Source organism: Scardinius erythrophthalmus (genome assembly GCF_964197995.2).
Source record: "Scardinius erythrophthalmus genome assembly, chromosome: 25".
Classification (NCBI taxonomy): Eukaryota; Metazoa; Chordata; class Actinopteri; order Cypriniformes; family Leuciscidae; genus Scardinius; species Scardinius erythrophthalmus.
This window is the reverse complement of record NC_138245.1, coordinates 1,324,390-1,345,662: the sequence shown is the minus strand read 5'-3', so window position 1 is coordinate 1,345,662 and position 21,273 is coordinate 1,324,390. Positions and strand designations below refer to the sequence as shown.

The 21,273-nt window shown below is 40.7% G+C and overlaps 2 protein-coding genes across 4 annotated transcripts in view; one reads left to right on the top strand and one right to left on the bottom strand.

Annotated features, from left to right (window-relative positions):
• The window catches only part of atg7 (ATG7 autophagy related 7 homolog), a 104,684-nt gene extending 91,504 nt beyond the window's left edge, over positions 1 to 13,180 (top strand). Inside the window, exon 20 of one of the 2 annotated variants that reach the window (XM_081357555.1) lies at positions 12,868 to 13,180. In XM_081357555.1, coding sequence (XP_081213681.1) covers positions 12,868 to 12,900 — 33 coding nt within the window. In that variant the 3' untranslated portion in view covers positions 12,901 to 13,180. Of the gene's footprint in view, positions 1 to 11,585; positions 11,659 to 12,867 lie in introns of those variants that run through there. The other variant, XM_081357554.1, reaches the window with a different exon arrangement.
• A 620-nt stretch (positions 13,181 to 13,800) lies between these two features.
• Positions 13,801 to 21,273, bottom strand: part of vgll4b (vestigial-like family member 4b) — an 84,641-nt gene continuing 77,168 nt past the window's right edge. For both annotated transcript variants that reach the window (XM_081357557.1, XM_081357556.1), the window contains 3 exons: positions 18,296 to 18,521; positions 16,848 to 16,959; positions 13,801 to 15,935 (listed from right to left, as the gene is read on the bottom strand). In XM_081357557.1, coding sequence (XP_081213683.1) covers positions 15,694 to 15,935; positions 16,848 to 16,959; positions 18,296 to 18,521 — 580 coding nt within the window. In that variant the 3' untranslated portion in view covers positions 13,801 to 15,693. The remainder of the gene's footprint in view (positions 15,936 to 16,847; positions 16,960 to 18,295; positions 18,522 to 21,273) is intronic.

The following is a 21,273-nucleotide window of genomic DNA, read 5'->3' as shown; positions in this document are numbered from 1 at the left end:
TAAACTACGATGGAAACACAGTCACCGAATAAATCCCTTGATGCCTCAGCGTCAGCTGTGATTGGATAACTGGAGTAACCGGCGGACCAATGGCGTCGCAGCATCTCTGATGTTGGTTTGGTGTTTCTGAAAGAGTGTGTGAACTTTATTGCTGATATTTGGATGGAATCTGTGCTTTACTCGCAAATGTTTTATGCAATATTCCAAATTTGCACGCAAGATGAATTCTGAACTTTGGATGGAAGCAGCGACTGTTACTTTTGCTGATACTTCTTATTAAACTTAGGTGTGTAAAGAACAAAGTACAGTTCTGATGCGAACACTAGCGCATGTGAACAGCGAGACGCACAGACTTTCAAAGTAACCTGGATTTCAGTGTTCGCAAACACAGGAGCTCAACAGAAAGGTTCATCTTTGTCTAGTATCTTCACCTTTCCTCAGGTTTTCTAGGGATGCCTCAATATCGGTATCGGCCCATATACCCGATATATGTCCACTTTTAATGTTATCGTTATCGGCCCAATAAGAAAATTTCGCCGATATATTAAAGCCGATAAATAATGTATTATTTCCTTCAGCTGAGACGCTTCAGATTCGCACTAGGTTTCGTTGGTTTTGGTTTCATATCGGCTACATAAAGTTATGATGAGAACATCATTATAATTGTGTGTTTGGGACGTGGATTTTAATGATGAAACTTGTGTTTTTGTAATATGGCTTTCAAGAATTGAATACAAATTTGGATTTAGATTTATCGGCTTTCAAATTTAAAGAATTATCGGTATCGGCCTAAATTTTCATATCTGTGCATCCCTGCCTTTTCCCTCCAGATGTTACGAGCAATAAAAGTGTCTCTGTTCTCAGCTGTGTGCGTCGCTTCACACAAACGCTTGTTAATGTTGTTGTTGCGTCTCCAGGATCTTGATATTGCTGATGTTGTTCCATCTCATCCTTTTCTTTCTGGCCATCCGCTCATAATGTGTGCTTACTATGCTGATGTTGACATTTATTATACTGTTTGCATATCCTAGTGCATGCATAACAACCAAAGTACTTTGGGCTTCATTCGTTCCACAGAAATAAAGCTGATTATCTTCTCTGCTGTACTTCTCAAACCTCATGTTTGCATACACTTAAAACAAATAAAGACATCATGATGTCAAATGTCATTGAATCTCATGTTTTGTAACTGGAACCGGTTTTCAGAGACTAGTGACTTCAGTTTGGGTGTGTGGTTCAATATATTTTGCATGAGTTTTATGGACTATTTTTTTTTTTATTATTATTATTTTTTTAAATGGACTGCATTTTTAATCAAAATAAAACTGGAATTGTGATAAAGCCTAGTGTGAGGCTGCGATTTAACCAAATAACTGCGATGAACTGTGTTCATTTACAGCCACTGGTGTTTGCAGCATCTCGATTCACTGTAAATACAAACTCATCTCTGTTTGTACTGTGACTTGTACATTATTAGGGGTTCAAGCGCGCAGCGTCGAAACCCTACTGTAATTGTTACATTTTCCAAGGATCAGCATTCTCCCCTAAAAGTGATCGGGCAGACAAACCGTAAGTCGTAGTACTCACACTGTCTACAACGTCACCCAGGCTCGCCCCGATCGGCCTGACGGGGGCGCTACAGCGCTCAAAAGTACGAAATGGCTCATAACTCCTCAACCGTCAGGCGTGGACTCAAGAAAACATGAAAACGGCTATAACTACTTCACCGATAGTCCGATTGACTTTAAAATTGGTATGCTGTGTCTTTGTCCAAACTGCCATGATTGTTTATGCTTACATTGATGTATCTCAAAAAAACATGTTTGCCAATGAATTACTTAACTGTCTAATTCATGAATTACAATGAATTAACTGTCAAAAAACTTTACATCCATATATTTCCTTTGAGAAATGTCCTGTGTTGGCTGTAAACGGTTATTTCCATCTATGATTGAGATGGAAAAAGGCTTGCTAAATAAAACATGTCTTTTTTACGCATGTGCTTAAAGTCCTTAATCCGCTTGAACCCTGATATTTGCTGCTCGCAGCTATATTTATAATTATTATTTTAGTCATGATGATGTATAATCACAAAATGTTTGGCCAAATTGTGAAGCCATACAAACAAAAACAGCAGAACTGTACCTTTTTTTTATTTTTTTTATAGCTTATTAAATGACAATGGCAGTTTTAATCAGAACAATCACAATTGTATTTCTCTCCAAACTCATGCAGCCGTAGCCTCGTGTTCATCATTGCCTGAAACATTCTGCTAAACATCTGATTTTGTGCTCATCTGAAAGATGTAAGATTGAGTAAATAATGAGAGAACTTTCACTTCAAGATGAATGTTTCCTTTAGGCAAACCACCCTTTTCTCCTTTCTCTGGGAAGAAAAGCGCCTAAAACTGCATTTCCCCTGATATGTGGGTCAGGAAATGTGTCACAGAGGGAGATAGAGCCAGAATGGGGCCTTCATTCATTCATTCATCCATCGATCCCAGGAAAAACAGCCCACAGCTGGCGCTCGCTACGCCACCACACCCTCGAGACGCGCGGTGTTTTGCTAGCTGGTGTTTGTGTGAGTCCGCTTGACGGAAAGAGAGCCAGAAAGACTCACTAGATTCAGGAGATTTACTTCCTGCTGATCGTTTCTCTGGTCTAATACAGTATCTTTACATAGGAGTGTGTGTGTGTGTGTGTGTGTGTGTGTGTGTGTGTGTTTATGTGATTTATGAGGACAGTAATTTGTATAATTATTTGGGTATTACACTGGTATTACGTGAAAGTGAACGTGATTTATGAGGACATTTCCTGAGTCCTCGTATTTAAAATGGCTTTACAAATATACTAAACAGCGTTTTAATAAAAATATAAAAATGCAAAAAGTTTTCTGTGATGGGTAGGTTTAGGGTTGGGTTAATGTGTGTGTGTGATGGGTGGGTAGGGTTAGTGTAGGGTGACAGAATATACAGTCTGTACAGTATAAAAACCATTACACCTAACCCTCACAAGTATAGCAAAACAAACGTGTGTGTGTGTGTGTGTGTGTGTGTGTGTGTGTGTGTGTGTGTGTGTGTGTGTGTGAGTGGGTGGGGGTGTGTGTGTGTGTGTTTTGGGGTGAAGCGAGTGACTCATTCTCCTGAGGGAGTGTCAAGATGTAGAAATGAGTTTTGGAGCTGGCGATGGGAGGAGTTTCTCAGATGGGAAAAACCCTGAAGCCCTTCTGTGAAACTTCCCCTTCCACGTCGACTTCCACTCTTCTGCTGTCTGAAACCAGTGAAACCAGTGAGGAGAGAAACCTCCTTCACTCTTCTGCTGTCTGAAACCAGTGAAACCAGTGAGGAGAGAAACCTCCTTCACTCTTCTGCTGTCTGAAACCAGTGAGGAGAGAAACCAGGAAGTGATATCATTTGGACCCGTTCTACAGCATTGTGGGAAGAAAATCGACTTATTTTTTACGCGTATTGTAATGTTCACTGCAGTCACCAAGTGTCAAGCAAAAAAAAAAAAAAAAAAGATATATAATTAAAGTGTCATGCTGTCAAGCAATTAAAATATTTTGTCTAATTAATTACACAATGTGGTGATTAATTAATTTAATTAATAGCAAATCATTTTCACATCAACTTTGGCTTAGAAATTACTCCCAAAAGATAATTTAATAAATCATTATTGTGTTAAATGAGAAAAGCATCAAATAGACGTTACAAAAAGTGGCTCAACAGAATTTATTACACAAACTTTTATTCTTCAGTAGCCATGAGGTTGAGGAAATTATGACTGAATTTACATTTGTGGGTAAACTATTATTATTATTATTATTATTATTTTATTCTAAGTCTCTATTGAGCCAGTGTTATTTTAGTGTCATAGATATACTGCGATATTTTGTTAATTTAAAATGTTTTATTTTAATTTATTTGGTTTAATTTTAGTTAAAGATTTAATAATTTTCACGTGTTTTTGTAATTTTCATTTATTTCTTTTTTGAATGTGTCTATATAGTTATAAACTATATAACTAAAAATAAATAAATTATAGTTTATAACTAAACTATAAATGTATTATTGTAGATTAATATTTACCACTAATGGTTACATGTATAATGTAGTTTATAGTATATTTACTATATTCAAAAGTATATTTTTAAATTAACAACTTATAATGTTGTTCCCTGTTCATTATTTTTTAATGTTAAACCATTTTATATATTCATTTTTGTTTTTATTTAATTAATCAAATATAAAACAAAAAGTTTTAAGCCTTTAAGACGGAATATCAGACTTTGTAGAAACTGGATGTGAAATAAAAGAGCAGACAAAATTGTTTTTGTCAGGAATGGAAGCGTTTTCTGGGCGTTTTGTTGGCAGAGCCAGAATCCTGATGATGAACTACTTCTGCCGAGATGACTTGTTGAGACTCTGCTATCGCTTTGCTCTGTATCTCATCTCTCCAGGCCTTCTGGGCTCCTTCCCTGAAGCAATGGCATGTTCCCAGCTGAGCTCAGTGTGTTCCTTCCTGAGAGATAAAGACAACAGCAGCACTCCAACTCAAACAAACCAAACCAAACAAAACCAACCAAACCAAAACCAACCAGCCCAAACAACCAAACCAAAACCAAACCAGCCCAACCAACCCAAGCCAAACCAGCCCAAACAACCAAACCAAACCAGTCCAACCAACCCAAACCAACCCAGCCCAATTAAACTCAACCAAAACCAAACCAGCCCAACCAATTCAAACAAACCAAACCAAACCAAATCAACTCAAACAAACAAAACCAAACCAGCCCAAACAAACAAACAAAACCCAGCCCAAACAAAACCAGTCCAACCAACCCAGCCCAAACAAACCAGCCCAGCCAAACCAAACTAGCCCAAACCGGCCTCACCAACCTAAAAACAAACCAGCCCAAACCAACCCAACCCAAACCAACCCAAACCAGCCAAACCAAACCAGCCCAAACAACCAAACCAAACCAAACCAGTCCAACCAACCCAAACCAAAACCAAACCAGCCCAAACCAGCCCAACCCAACACAACCCAAACCAAACCAGCCCAAACAACCAAACCAGTCCAACCAAACCAACCCAACCCAAACCAAACCAGCCCAAAATACCAAACCAGTCCAATCAAACCAAACCAGCCCAACCAACTCAGCCCAAACCAAACCAGCCCAACCCAAACTAGCCAAGCCAAACCAGCCCAAACAACCAAACCAAACCAGTCCAACCAAACCAAACCAGCCCAACCAACTCAGCCCAAACCAAACCAGCCCAACCCAAACTAGCCAAGCCAAACCAGCCCAAACAACCAAACCAAACCAGTCCAACCAACCCAACCCTCTCCAAACAAAACAAAACCAATCAAACCAAAACCAAACCAGCCCAACTCAACCCAACCCAAACCAAACCAGCCAAACCAAACTATCCCAACCAACCCAAACCAAACCAGCCCAACCCAAACCAGCCAAACCAAACCATCCCAACCAACCCAAACTAAATCAGCCCAACCCAAACCAGCCCAAACAACGAAACCAAACCAGTCCAACCAACCCAACCCTCCTCAAACAAATCAAAACCAACCAAACCAAAACCAAACCAGCTCAACCCAAACCAATCCAGCCAAACCAAATCAAACCAAACCAACCCAAACCAGCCCAACTCAAACCAAACCAGCCCAAACAACCAAACCAGTCCAACCAAACCAAACCAATCCAACCCAAACCAACCCAACCCAACCAACCAACCAACCCAAACCAAACCAGCCCAAACAACCAAACCAGTCCAACCAAACCAATCCAAACCAAACCAACCCAACCAAAACCAACCCAAACCAAACTGATGGATGTGCCGACACAGTTGTTCCTGGACTTGTTCCTCTTCAATCTTGGCAACTCTAACATTTCAGCTTTAATGCAATTTCCCCAAAAATGAATGGCCTTTTAAGTGTATTTGAGTACACATTATCACATTACGTTCGAACGATGTGCCGGTCTCTCTTTTGCATTCAGTTGCAATGAATCAATGAGGACTGAAGCTTCAAAAAGACATAAAAAAAGACAAAACATAAAATAGTCTGTATTCATTTTTATGTGAACTAGTCCTCTCTAAACAAGTATGGTTCATCATGTGATGGTTGTGTGTTTGAGGCATTTTAACATCAGTCAGATTCGTTTGGAATGTTTCTTTTGCAACAATGGGAATGAAGGCTTATATGTGACCAATGAGAGGGCAGTTTCACTCACATGTGACTCACATAAACACAATTTGGTACACTGAAAAGGCAGGTGCTAATTTGCATATTCATAGTTCTGCGAATACTAAATAAAGAAAGGGTGTTCAGTTAAATATGTCATTTTATTGATCAAAGATGAGTTTTAAAGTCCCCCAGTACTCAATAATTTTATCCTTTAAACCTTTAATTTTTTAAGTGTTTATTCCTTGAAAAAAATGTCTTCATGTCTTAAAATATCGTGAATGTAACTCGACACCCTTGCCTCATTTAGTATATGCGGTTCTATGAATATGCAAATGAGCCCCGCCTCCACTCACTCACTCAGCTCAGAGATCCACTGGTTGACGATCACACGTTGATCTGATTGGTTACAAGGTAGTTTGTGACGTCAGAAACACCAGCGATTTCAAAGCGTGTTTTTGAGACTGTCTTTGGTTCACTGCAGTTTTAAGGAGGAAATACTCAGCAATGCTGTCGACTTATGAATTTACACATGGTTTGTCTTAAAGCACATTAAACACACCACATAGACACATAAACAACATTAAAAGCTGGATCTTCACCACAGGGGACTTTAAACTTTAAATCCCTGTTTCGATCTACAGGTCTGAAACTTTCTGTGTCTGTATCCCAGAATGAAGGCTTGTCGTGTTGTGAAGCTGCAGCTGTTTCTCCTCATTCAAACACCTGTGTGTTTCAAACCTGACCAGACATGTCCCTCACACACTAAACCTGCTCCTCACACACTGATCTCAAGCACAAGCTTTCTTTGCCCTTCGGCATCCAGAAACATTTCAGCTCTTCTATCTCCAGGACTCATCTTTCTTGATAACAATATCATTTTAAATATTTCACTGGTTGTAATAATTAACCCTCTGGTGCTCTTCTTCACGTGTCGGTCAAAAATGACCGGAATTAATTTGTTTATTTCAATGAAATTAATGTACTATATTTTCGTTTGATAATGTTGTTTTATTTAATATTTTGTAGTTTTAGGGGATTTTATGGTAATACATTATATTTACACTGTATTTATAATCCATTTATTCACTTTTTGAGTATAGACCTGAAAATTACATTTCCAAACTAAACTGTGGTAAATCTTGAATGCTTTAGAGCGACAGACTGAAGTTTAATTTCTTTTCAAAGACGACACTTGGCAGATTATTGCTGAAGTGAATAAAGTTGTAAAAAGTGAACTTAAAAAAAGTTCTGAAAAAAATTTAATTATTAAACGTTTATTGTTATGAATAATTTGCATAAATACTATTTTCAATTTTTATATGAAAAATATATTTTCAAAAACATGTTTTCCTCTAAAACTGCAAGAAAATCGAAGCCATAAATCTAAACAAGTTGTGATCAAATTTTGATCCTGATATCTGCTAAAATGATCTTTCAGTGAGATGATGTTCGGCTGCAGTTCCAAACGCTTCCACTAGAGAAACTTCCTCTCATTCATTTCCAATGCGTCATTTTAGACCGTAGGAGCACAAGTGACGATTCTTACAGGACCGTTTAACCCAGGGGTGCCCACACTTTTTTGCTTAATGATCTACTTTTAAAATGATCAACACAATGAGATCTACCAACTAAAAAACACAGTTTAATAAAAAAAAATAAAAAAAACACTTCAAATGCTTGTTGCTACTACAGTAGTAGTACTGCATGTAATCTAGGAGAAAAATAATAATAAATGTTCATTGTTGATATTCAATTTTAACACTAAACTCAAAATACCTACAACATTTTGCCTTATTCTGATGACTTGCACTGACTGGAATCAGACAGTTTTATATAATCCGGGCAGAAGCTGCTGATAGCTAGTCTCAAACAGGCCTCCACATTGTCATCAGTCATGGTGGACCGGTGTTTTGATCATTTTCAAACAGTTTATTTTCAAATGGTTGGAATTTATGAATGAATGAATGGCATTTGTGTACGCTACCGATTCCGAATACTGTTAGCTTCACAATTTCGCGCTCTGTTCTCCGAAGCTCTTGAGCTGGAAAGCAGCCTGGTAAAAATTCATTCATCAAGTGCAAGTTATGCAGAAACTAAAAGAAGGAAGGACAATGCTATATTTATTTTTATTCAAATTGAACAAAAGCATATTTTAAAATGATGTGCGATCTACCAGCATTGTCTTTGCGATCGACTGGTAGATCGCGAATCGACCTATTGGGCCCCACTGGTTTAACCTGTTCATGTCCATGCTTACTTTTGCCAAAACCTTTACCAAGTTTCATACCATTCCGATGAAGAAAAAAAAAAAAAAAAAAAAAAAAAAAAAAAAAAAACTTTTCAGTCAAAAATAACCGAAGAGCTCTAGACGCCGTGATGATTGGCCAGACAGGCTTTAGAGGATATAACCCAGTGTTGGGTTCTCACTGAGGATATAACCCAGTGTTGGGTTCTCACTGATGATATAACCCAGTGTTGGGTGCTCACTGATGATATAACCCAGTGTTGGGTTCTCACTGATGATATAACCCAGTGTTGGGTGCTCACTGAGGATATAACCCAGTGTTGGGTTCTCACTGAGGATATAACCCAGTGTTGGGTGCTCACTGAGGATATAACCCAGTGTTGGGTTCTCACTGATGATATAACCCAGTGTTGGGTGCTCACTGAGGATATAACCCAGTGTTGGGTGCTCACTGATGATATAACCCAGTGTTGGGTGCTCACTGAGGATATAACCCAGTGTTGGGTTCTCACTGATGATATAACCCAGTGTTGGGTGCTCACTGATGATATAACCCAGTGTTGGGTGCTCACTGATGATATAACCCAGTGTTGGGTTCTCACTGATGATATAACCCAGTGTTGGGTGCTCACTGAGGATATAACCCAGTGTTGGGTTCTCACTGATGATATAACCCAGTGTTGGGTGCTCACTGAGGATATAACCCAGTGTTGGGTTCTCACTGATGATATAACCCAGTGTTGGGTTCTCACTGAGGATATAACCCAGTGTTGGGTTCTCACTGATGATATAACCCAGTGTTGGGTTCTCACTGAGGATATAACCCAGTGTTGGGTTCTCACTGAGGATATAACCCAGTGTTGGGTTCTCACTGAGGATATAACCCAGTGTTGGGTGCTCACTGAGGATATAACCCAGTGTTGGGTTCTCACTGAGGATATAACCCAGTGTTGGGTTCTCTCTGAGGATATAACCCAGTGTTGGGTTCTCACTGAGGATATAACCCAGTGTTGGGTTCTCACTGAGGATGTAACCCAGTGTTGGGTTCTCACTGAGGATATAACCCAGTGTTGGGTTCTCACTGAGGATATAACCCAGTGTTGGGTGCTCACTGAGTATATAACCCAGTGTTGGGTGCTCACTGAGGATATAACCCAGTGTTGGGTTCTCACTGAGGATATAACCCAGTGTTGGGTTCTCACTGAGGATATAACCCAGTGTTGGGTTCTCACTGAGGATATAACCCAGTGTTGGGTTCTCACTGAGGATATAACCCAGTGTTGGGTTCTCACTGAGTATATAACCCAGTGTTGGGTGCTCACTGAGGATATAACCCAGTGTTGGGTTCTCACTGAGGATATAACCCAGTGTTGGGTTCTCACTGAGTATATAACCCAGTGTTGGGTGCTCACTGAGGATATAACCCAGTGTTGGGTTCTCACTGAGGATATAACCCAGTGTTGGGTTCTCTCTGAGGATATAACCCAGTGTTGGGTGCTCACTGAGGATATAACCCAGTGTTGGGTTCTCACTGAGGATATAACCCAGTGTTGGGTTCTCACTGAGGATATAACCCAGTGTTGGGTTCTCACTGAGGATATAACCCAGTGTTGGGTTCTCACTGGGTATATAACCCAGTGTTGGGTTCTCACTGAGGATATAACCCAGTGTTGGGTGCTCACTGAGTATATAACCCAGTGTTGGGTTCTCACTGAGGATATAACCCAGTGTTGGGTTCTCACTGAGGATATAACCCAGTGTTGGGTTCTCACTGAGGATATAACCCAGTGTTGGGTTCTCACTGGGTATATAACCCAGTGTTGGGTTCTCACTGAGGATATAACCCAGTGTTGGGTGCTCACTGAGGATATAACCCAGTGTTGGGTTCTCACTGAGTATATAACCCAGTGTTGGGTTCTCTCTGAGGATATAACCCAGTGTTGGGTTCTCACTGAGGATATAACCCAGTGTTGGGTTCTCACTGAGGATATAACCCAGTGTTGGGTTCTCACTGAGGATATAACCCAGTGTTGGGTTCTCACTGAGGATGTAACCCAGTGTTGGGTTCTCACTGAGGATATAACCCAGTGTTGGGTTCTCACTGAGGATGTAACCCAGTGTTGGGTTCTCACTGAGGATATAACCCAGTGTTGGGTTCTCACTGAGGATATAACCCAGTGTTGGGTTCTCACTGAGGATATAACCCAGTGTTGGGTTCTCACTGAGGATGTAACCCAGTGTTGGGTTCTCACTGAGGATATAACCCAGTGTTGGGTTCTCACTGAGGATATAACCCAGTGTTGGGTTCTCACTGAGGATATAACCCAGTGTTGGGTTCTCACTGAGGATATAACCCAGTGTTGGGTTCTCACTGAGGATGTAACCCAGTGTTGGGTTCTCACTGAGGATATAACCCAGTGTTGGGTTCTCACTGAGGATATAACCCAGTGTTGGGTTCTCACTGAGGATGTAACCCAGTGTTGGGTTCTCACTGAGGATATAACCCAGTGTTGGGTTCTCACTGAGGATATAACCCAGTGTTGGGTTCTCACTGAGGATGTAACCCAGTGTTGGGTTATTGATCATAAACTCCTGGATTCACCGGACATGTCCTGAATGATGTGAATATCGATGTGTGGATTGATTCGGCTCTTTTGCAGCCGTGTCTCACAGTTTGTTTGATCGTGTCGTTGATCTTCTGAAGTTGAGGTTATTGTTTTATGATGTTTGTCAGTGTGTGAATCATGAACGGCTGCTGTGATTGTAATGACAGCTTTATCAATAACTCGTCAGGTTAAAGTGAAGCTGTTTACATGAAGTTCTGCTCGCACAAGTTATTTCTGAATGAAAAGACTGGCAGAAAGCAGTGTGTGTGTGTGAGAGAGAGAGAGAGAGAGAGAGTGTGTGTGTGTGTGTGTGTGTGTGCTAGACATGCGGTCACACGCCCATGACTCTACAGCGCTTGTATAATTGAATGATACTTGAGCTTCACTGTTATTAAGATGATTCTGGTAATTACAGCCCTAAACCAGTGCGACACACAAAAGCCTGCGAGCCGAGGGATAAAACGAGTTATATATCAGATCATATTTCACAATATTATGTTTTTTACTGTATTTCTGATCAAATAAATGCAGGCTTCTGTAGAAGACTCTTCAAACACCACAGACTGACTGTCCTGATGTATCTCTTATATGAAGAATGAAGAGGTGTTTCTCTGAGGTGTGCGTGCGTGAGTGCGTGCGTGTGTGTGTTGTAAAGTTTCGCTTCAGCTCTGCTCGTCTCTTCACCTCTCAGGGTTTTGTTTTTGTGTCTTGGCTCAGACTTCAAAGTGTAAAAGCCGCTGAAGTTGTTTTTGTTCAGCTTTTATTAGCATGTCAATGACACGGAGCTTTTGACAGCCAGGTGTGCACAGAACACACACACACACACACACGCACGTCTGGAGCGGTTGTCTTCAGTCTTGCATCCTGTCTCTGTTCTGCGCGCAGTGTGAGTTTGGTTTGGTCCTCAGATGTGTGTGTGTGTGCAGGATTAGTGTGTTTGAGAAGAGCTTTATCTGTGTGTTCAGATGTCCATCAGACGATAAAGCTGCAGATCTCTGTGCTTTAAACATCAGCTTCAGATTCTCACTTCACTGTGTCATGATCCTCAGAGGAGCTTCTGATTATACACTCTCTTCATAATGATTTTAATAAACATCTCTCGGCTCACAGAGGCTGCAGTTGATAAAAATACAGCTGTTTTCTATGTGAATATACAGTAAAGTGTAATGTATTCCTGTGATCAAAGCTGAATGTTCAGCATCATTACTCCAGTCTTCAGTGTCACATGATCCTTCACAAATCACTCTAATATGATGATTTGATGCTCAAGAAACATTTATGACTATTATCAGTGCTGAAAACAGTTTGTATTTTTGTCGAAACTGATACTTTTTTTTTTTTTCAGGATTTTTTGATAAATAGAATGTTCTAAAGAACAGCATTTATCTGATATATTTTGTAAAATGATATGTCTTTACTGTCACTTTAGATCAACTTAATGCATCTTTACTGAGTAAATGATATACTTATCCCAAACTTGAATAGTAGTTTATCACGATTTCCACAGAGATCTGAAGCAGCACAACAGTTTTCAACACTGATAATAATGATAAATGTTTCTTGATCATCAGATCATCATATTAGAGTGATTTCTGAAGGATCATGTGACACTGAAGACTGGAGTAATGATGATGAACATGCAGCTTTGATCACAGGAGTAAATTACACTTTACTGTATATTCACATAGAAAACAGATGATTTACATTATAATAATATTCCACCGTTTTACAGTATTTCTGATGTAATGCAGCTTTAGTGAGCAGGAGAGACTCTCGTGTATCTAACAGTGTGATGTGATCTTGTGTTCTCCAGATCTGGGACATGAGTGACGACGACAGCATCTGAAGGCTCTCGGACAGATCCCAGATCAGCGCTCACGGCCGCCTCACTGTACATCACCTGTCATGACGCACCTGCAGAAACATCTTAACCATTCTCACCCACATTCACAGTGTGCCATCATTTTAGTGTTGTGTTGAAGATGTGATGTGTGCTGATGCGAGGCGCTCTGACCGGTCCTCATGTAAAGTCTCAGGTGTGGGTCAGTGTCATCCAGCCACTCAACATGATGTTCTACATCTGTAACGGTCTCTTCTCACAATAAACATGGACTCTATCCACTCTGAGTGTGTGCTGTGTTCTTGCGTTGAGTCTGAGGTCAGGTGGTCAGTAATACGTCCTGAATCACCGTGATTATGAGATTACAGCGTTCTCCGAGACGCGTCAGGAAGACGTAGCACTGCAGTTATAGAGCCGTGTAATGCAGAGCGTCTTCAGTTTAATTACCAGTTTTTACTGTTCAGAAACTCCAGTATTTCAGTCATGATTAAAATTACTTCAGGGTTCAAGCTAAAAATAGCTGGAATATGATGCTTTGAAATTTAAACCCTTAAACAGCCATATTTATGAAAAGTGCTTGAATTATTGAAAGACAATATGTGTGAAATTAGCGTTTAATTTGATAAAACAATCTTTTCACACAAAATCAAATATATAGAGCCATTTCTCACGGCTATGAGTGTGATATTGCTCGTATAAACATCCCATCTTTCATTCTTCCAATCATAAATGAATGCGTTTATCAGCGATATCTTTGTCATAGTATCCCTTCAGTCACCAGTTATTGCGTGTTGCACTTTATTTGTCTATTAGACTCTGAAAGATGATCGTTTGATAGATGAGATCTCAGGTTGTAGTCCTGGAAAGCATGTGTGTTTCAGAAAGCATGAGGCTGAAGTCACGGCTGTGGTTTAAGAGCACTTTATTGTTCATTGAGGCTACTTAAAAGTACAAAACAATGGCCTGCCAAAAGTTTGTTTTATTCCAAGGAGAAACAAGGCCATGAAATGAGGGTATAATACAGATTTACAAATCATTAAGCAGCACACTCGAGGTGCGGTGAAGTGTTTTAAACGTTGGTTTCTCGTCGTCGTTCTCCTGGAAGCGCACATCGAAATAGAAAATACGGTCGCTCGGATCCCGGCGGACGGCGCGGGATTGAGGAACTCGCTCAGACTCGAGGTCCGTTTGTTCAAATGTCTCGAGACTCTGCTCAGTAGCCTTCGGAAATAATACACAAGTGGCTATTACACTAACGCAGTGTTTTCATAGAATAACTGTGTGTTCCTGCACTTTAACCTTAGACACAAACAACCTACAAACAAAAAAGATCAACTTTTTTCCTCAAAAAAAAAGAAAAAGAAAAAGCATGATTACAATAAAGGACAAAGGGAAAAATTAAATAGCTACATATCATTAACAAATTAATTGTTCCTCAAAAATACCTACGATTTGTTTTCTCTGTACATTCGTTACGCACAGCGTAATGATGGTCTTATAGTTTCCTATATAAAAACTTTTTTTTGTTTTTCATTAAGTGTGTAGGATGACAAGCGGAGAGTGAGAGAGTGTCTTATACACAGTAAACTGGTAGTGAAATGTGTGTGTGGTGTGTGATGGTGGTGTGGTTTCAAGCGGGCCGAAGGAATGTACGGACGAGCGCACGCGTCTCCTGCCACCTCTCGCCACACACAGGAGCAAGTACGAGACGTTCCCTATCGGAGGAATGTAGTGTGTTTGGGGAAAGCAGGATTAAGAGGAGATGATGAAGAACGACGAACACACACGGAGTTAGCTTGACGTTTTCGGCAGATTGTCAACGCTAGTTGACGTGTCCATAACTGCTAACGCTGCTTTCGGTCATGCAAAGCGACAGCATCCTGTACCACGGATTAATAACATACAAAAACCAACCGTTAATATAGATTTTCTATATAGATTTATATATATGCATGTATAGATGGCCTGTCCGGAGGCTGTTCTCTTCTGTATCTGGCAGCTACCACGATGAATATTGAATAGAAAATAATAATATGGAGTACAACTGTACCAGCAGTAAGTTTATCTAGGACTGTTACTGACAAAAATAGACTCGAATCTGAAGAGAAAAGGCTAAACGCATTACGATTGAAATGTCTACACGATAATAGATACCAGCTATTGTCAAAAACATGCACTTATACGCACTAGTCTATTCTCCAACTCTACGCTACTGAACCACAGCGCCTGGGGGAAACCGGTCCGAGACCACAGGGACGCCCACTTCTGCCCGAGTCCAGTCGAATGTGTGTGTGTTTTCTCCCGCTTCCGAACGCATCACTTCCCATCTGTGACATCATCAGCGCTCTGAACACCGAACACCGCCTCCATCATCCATAGTGCAAAATCAGTCCAGGCCTTTCGTTTCAAGTATACACACATGCAGATTCAACCGGGAGAGTGTGTGTGTGTGTGTGTGAGAGAGAGACAGAATGGGCGTGATGGAAGAATGGCTTCTGGGTAAAGGTTTGCATCAGCGGTTTCTTTGGTATCTGGATGGTTAGATAAGCGCCTGGCTGATTTTGATCTCAAAAACCTGTTGTTGTTGTTTTAAAGGTATGGGCATCCCATAATGCAACAGCCAAGCTATAAGTATACTAGCAAACTTACAAACAAACAAAGAATTGAAAGGAAAAAACTGCACAAATGAAAGTTAAACGAGCGTTCTTATGTACACCGCTAAAGCATGCGTGTTGCTCTGAGAGTGGGTTAGTGTGGAAGAGGTTCTGGTTTCACTGGTTTCGCTGGCTGCGCTGGTCCTCAGGACACGAGGGAAGGGGACTGGTTGTGGTTGACCATGTGAGCGCTGGAGGAGGAGGAGGAGGAGTCGGGGCTGGTCTTGGCCTTGATCTGGAGCCACGTCTCCCCCAGGGCCTTGGCGAAGTGGTCGTCCACCGAGCCGGTGATGGACACGGAGTTGGGCTCGGGCTCCGGCTCCTTGTAGTTCTTGCCCAGACTGCGCCGGAAGTGCTCCTCGATCACGGGGTCACAGGCGGTGTTCGCTGGGGATACACACACGCATTCGGCTTAATTCAGTGTGAGTCAAGACGCAAGGATAACAAATGGCACTTAAAATCAATCAAACCTAACTTTAGCTGGACAGTAACTTTATCCTCGAGCTGCTGTAAATCTGTTACTGTAATCTCCTGTCATCACCGGAAAGCTGCTCTCAAACACTCTACTGTTAAAAGCACTAATATATGTAATATTGTATTTATTTGTACTATTGCTTGTAATTTGCATTTGTTTTCTTTCTTTTGTTACTTCCGGTTTACTCATGTTTTAGACGTATATCACTTAGGCTAGTAGTGTTAGTGAAATCTGAACGGAGAGTTGTGAATCTGCACTGGTCTCTAAGTTTCACGGCAGGTAAAGCCATATTTGTGGCTGGCAAACATTCTGAAGTCACTGGCAGACGGGACACAAGTTAGTCTAGGCCCTGGGTACAACTTCTTAAGTTCTTCTGGGTTCAACAACAGTTTTTAATGAAGATGTTCAAGTGAACTGTATGGACAGAGTGAACACTAGTAGTGCACACTTCACAGGTGGCGCTCAGACAATGCAATTTACTCTCAAATTACAAAATCAGAATTTTTCACTGCATGACTAACATTTTTTAGTAAGTTCTCAAACAAAAACAAAATAATAATACAATTTATAGAAAAATAAAAATCTGAATGGATATATTTATTAAATTAAATTAAAAGATTTGATAGCCCATCATACACATTTACACTCTGATTTAAAACTTTAGTAAGAGAGTTGAATGGTTGATCTTGACTACTGCGTTTAATATGAACGCAAATCAAACAAACTGAGATTTACTTAAATGATGTCACTTCCTGCATGTTACAGTTACTTCTGGTACTGGACTGAGGTGCAGTTCCCCCATTGGGTGAGTGTGGTGTACTCACAGTTGGAGGGTCTGCGGTAGCTGGGGGTCAGGCCGCTGTGGGACACGGTGCAGTGCGTGAGGTTACAGTTACGGTTGTTCGCTGGGGCACATGTGATCACAGAGGGACGATTCTGCGCACACACACACACATCAGATGAGCAAGTGTACAGGCAAACAAACAGAACAACAACTAATGTATTCACTTCAATGAGCTCATTCTTTCTGCATTACATTATTACAGTTTAAATGAACACCTTTTCGCTAACAGTGATTGTGTATATTTCTGAAAAGCATAACTCAGGCCCGATCACACCTGACGTGTTTTATGCAGTGAGAGGTGACTTTATTCAACTGTTTTCCTATGGCAGTGAGCGTTCTGCACGCTGTTTATGCGCCTCGCGTTTCTGCAGATGAAAAATAATAATAATTCGCCTGATGTCATCGTGGATTTTTTTTTTTTCTGAGTGCTCGCGATTAGACTCGGTGGTTGTGATCGGGGCCTTAGACAGTCTCCTCTGATTACCGACTCTAAACTGTAATGTGGACACATGCACTTCCTGTGAAGCTGCTTTGAAATGATGTGTATTATATGAGAGAGAGAGAGAGAGACACACAAACACAGTATTATGTCTAAATGCCCGTCTCAGCAAGTGAACAGTTGAGAAAGAAATCTAATGTTTGTCAGTTTCCCGCTCTTCAGTGACGGCTCACACATAATAGCTATTCCTGCTGTCGTCTGTCATTAATATTAATAAAACCAGAAAATACAGTTTTAACAAAGAACAAACTATCATTTCTACAGCGAACAAATAGTGTTATTTTAGATTTAGGCTTAATTATGAATTTCTGTACCTGATTACTACTGTTAGAAACTTTGTTATTTAGTATTCATCTCTGCTTGTAATGTGTGTATTTGTTCTTATTTTACTGTTCACTTGTTGTAAAGTAATACATGAAAAGCAAAGTCTGTTTTTGACCAGCAGGCGGACAGTAGCAGAGGGTTAACTGAATCAAAAAAAGTGCTGGGCAACGATTAATCACAGTCAAAAAAAAAAGTTTGTGTTTACATAATAAGTGTGTGTGTGCTGTGTATAATTATTTTGTATATGTATATATAAATACACACACATGCACGTATACATTTAAGAAAATGTATTATTTACATATAAAATATTTATATATATATATAATATAAATGATGTATAAATACAGTAGTCAACATTTGAAGTGGATCAAAAAAGTTCATCAAAGTTGTCCTGAGACAAGAACAGGCACACATATATACACACACACACACACACACACACACACACACACACACACACACACACAGTATACACATGCAAATATTTATCAAGTATATACATGCATTTTTGTGTGTATTTATATATAAACAGAATAATTCTATGCAAACACAAACTTTTGTTTTGGATGAGATTAATGTTGTGAGTGTGTGTTGGGTCGTACCTGCTGGCGCTCGACAGGGCTGAGCGCGGGGGAGATGGGGGAGATGCTGGCGGCGCGCGTGTCCGTGTGTTTGGTCAGAGCGAGGGGCTGGTCCATGGCCAGGCTGGGCATGTGGGCGTAGAGATGCCCACCCACGAGACCCACGCTGGGGGGGGCGAGGCGCTCGATGGGGCTGCGGCTGCGGTCCCGGGGGTCCTTGCGATAGTCCCCGTTGGCAGGCTTTCCTCTGCCACAGAAACAAAGCAGGGATTGTGTGGTGAACGACACAAACAAGCAGAGATATTAATGCATTCAGTGGGTCTGGCAAGAGTTGCGCAGCTCCCGCGGGCGACGGCTCCATGACAAGGGTTTGTACAGAGTCAATACTCAAGTATTCGCTTGGTGTGCAACAAATAATCTCTATTATTTTAACCCTCTGGTGCTTTTTGGTCATTTTTGACAGAAAATGTTTACATTTGTTTTTCTGGAATGGTACAAAACCTGGTAAAGGTTTTGGCACTTGCTGTGTGGACACAAACAAAAAACATGGACGTGGTCTAAAATGACGCATTGGAAATGAATGAGAGGAAGTTCCTCTAGTGGAAGCGTTTGGAACTGCAGCCGAACACACTCTCACTGAAAGATCATTTCAGCAGATATCAGGATCAAAATGTGAACACAACTTTAGATTTATGGCTTTGACTTTCTCACAGTTTTAGAGGAAAATGTTTTTGAAAATATATTTTTCATATAAAAATTTAAAATACTTTTTTCATAACAATAAACGTAAAATTCTGTAACCGTTTCTTTAAGTTCACTTTTTAAAACTTTTCACTTCAGCAATAATCTGCCACGTGTCATCTTTGAAAAGAGATCAAACTTAAATCTGTGTCTTAAAGTATTCAAGATTTATGAAGTTTAAGTTGGAAAATGACTTTGGGTCTATGCTGAAAAAAGTTAATAAAAAATTATAAATACAGCGTAAATAAAAATTTAGTACTGTAAAAAAATATGACCAAACTGAAATAGTTCAACAAAAAAAAATATTTCAGTGATTTCTGACCGACACGTGAAGAGCATCAGAGGGTTAAAGAAAGCTGTCTAATTTGATCGAAACCTGGTCAGATTAGCTCTCGATAACAAGGGTTTGGATGGAGTCAACGTTGCTTATACTCAAGTATTTGCTTGGTGTGCTCAACAAATAATCCTTATTTTAAAGAAAGTTTTGTTTCATTTGATTGAAACCCGGTCAGATTAAGATAAGATAAAACTGTAGTTAAATGTAGGCGGTACAGCAGCATAAGCAGGACAAAACCAAATATTACACTTAAGACGACAAAAAACATATTGCAACTGCGTATTCCAAAGATAAATGATGTAGGAAGACCAAAACGCATTATTAGATTAGCTCAGATCGCTCGCTACAAAAGGCTCTTTCCCACTACGACCTCCTTTCCTGTTTTTCTTTCCCCCTTTGAAAGAATAGACACACATGCAGCAAAAGCCCAAAGCGTTTTCCACCCTTCCGGAACGATCGGCCTCCTGTTGCCAACAGAGGAGGCCCAGCGAGGGGCACACACACCATTCAAAAGCCTTCGTCTGTGCTTCACAGGAAGAGAACTTAATACCCTTCACCGGCACACAAACGCCGAACAACAGCCAGAGAAACTCTAATCAGGTATTTGAAGGAAATGCTTTCAATGCAGAGTCAGTAACCTCAGCTCGGCGACCGATGAACGCTGGGTTTCGGCGAGGCTCAGCTGTGTGGGATGCGGTCCCTGAAATCGCCCGTTTCTTGGCAACGCAATTGGCAAGCGAAGCATCTGCAAGTAAATTGTTACGTCTACCGGAAATTACTGTCCTCACAATAACTGATGGAAAGCTGGAGAGGGAGATCTGTCAGAAACTACTCCCTCTCCATCCCTTCCTCAGCGAGATCAGCTTCCAGTGCAGAACATGCGGGCCAGAGGAGGACGAGGAGGTGATGATGAAGGATACGCGTGTAATACTGCTTTACATGTGTGTGACTGAGTAACAACAACAACAAACAAACAAACAAAAGCCTGAGAGTTCTGGACTCGTGTTCCACAGAAGACAAACACACCAGTTTCAAGTGACTTGGTGACTAAATTTATCACTGAATTTACAGCAGACTATATCGAGGTTCTGTATATTGTTACATATGAACTTCATAGCCTCTGGCTTTACAGCGTTCAGCAGATCTTTGCAGGTAAAATCGATGCGATCAGGAATTTCTCTTGCTGGATTTCCCCACGTGTTCAAGCTGGACAAGGGTTGGGAATGGAAAATACTTTCCCAAAAACACTTGAGGTCAGGAATCGGATACTTGTAAAATAAAATAAAATTCCGAGCTACACACACATCCAGAGCGTGTGATTTTAAAGCACTCAAGCGCGAGCCGACTGGCTGTCTTCAGAGCTGCAGGTGTGTGTACTAAACTGGACAGCTCTTAGAGCGACACTAAAGCACTTCTCCTCCGCCGTCCCCCTACAGGGTGGAAGAGGAGTTGTCCATTACCGCTGGCGTAAATAATCTAGCCTACCGTCGCACGCTTGTTTATCCAGCACCGGCACTGGAATGAACGATGTCCACAGGCAAGGTAGAGTATGCTGCATGATGTACTGCGACATCAGAAACGAAGAAAAACTAAATAATGACTATTGTAACGCTTGCCGTAAAGCAAGTCAGATTTGTAGTTTCTCATGTCTCATTCGAACTACAGAAACGGTACCCGATCTGGCAAATGTCCATAGTGCGGTTATAGCCGATAGAGGGCCGCCCAGCGACTGCAGAAGTGCCGTTCACCGTTACGACATGATGAACCACTGAAACTATTTTGGAAACATTATTTTAAGGTAAAAAGCTCTTTAGTGCTGCTTTAAAGTGACAGCAGCCTAATATTCCTGCTGCCGTCTCTATAATAACACTAATCAAACAACAAAAGACTCGTTCTTGACTGAATAACTTGTGTAACTATA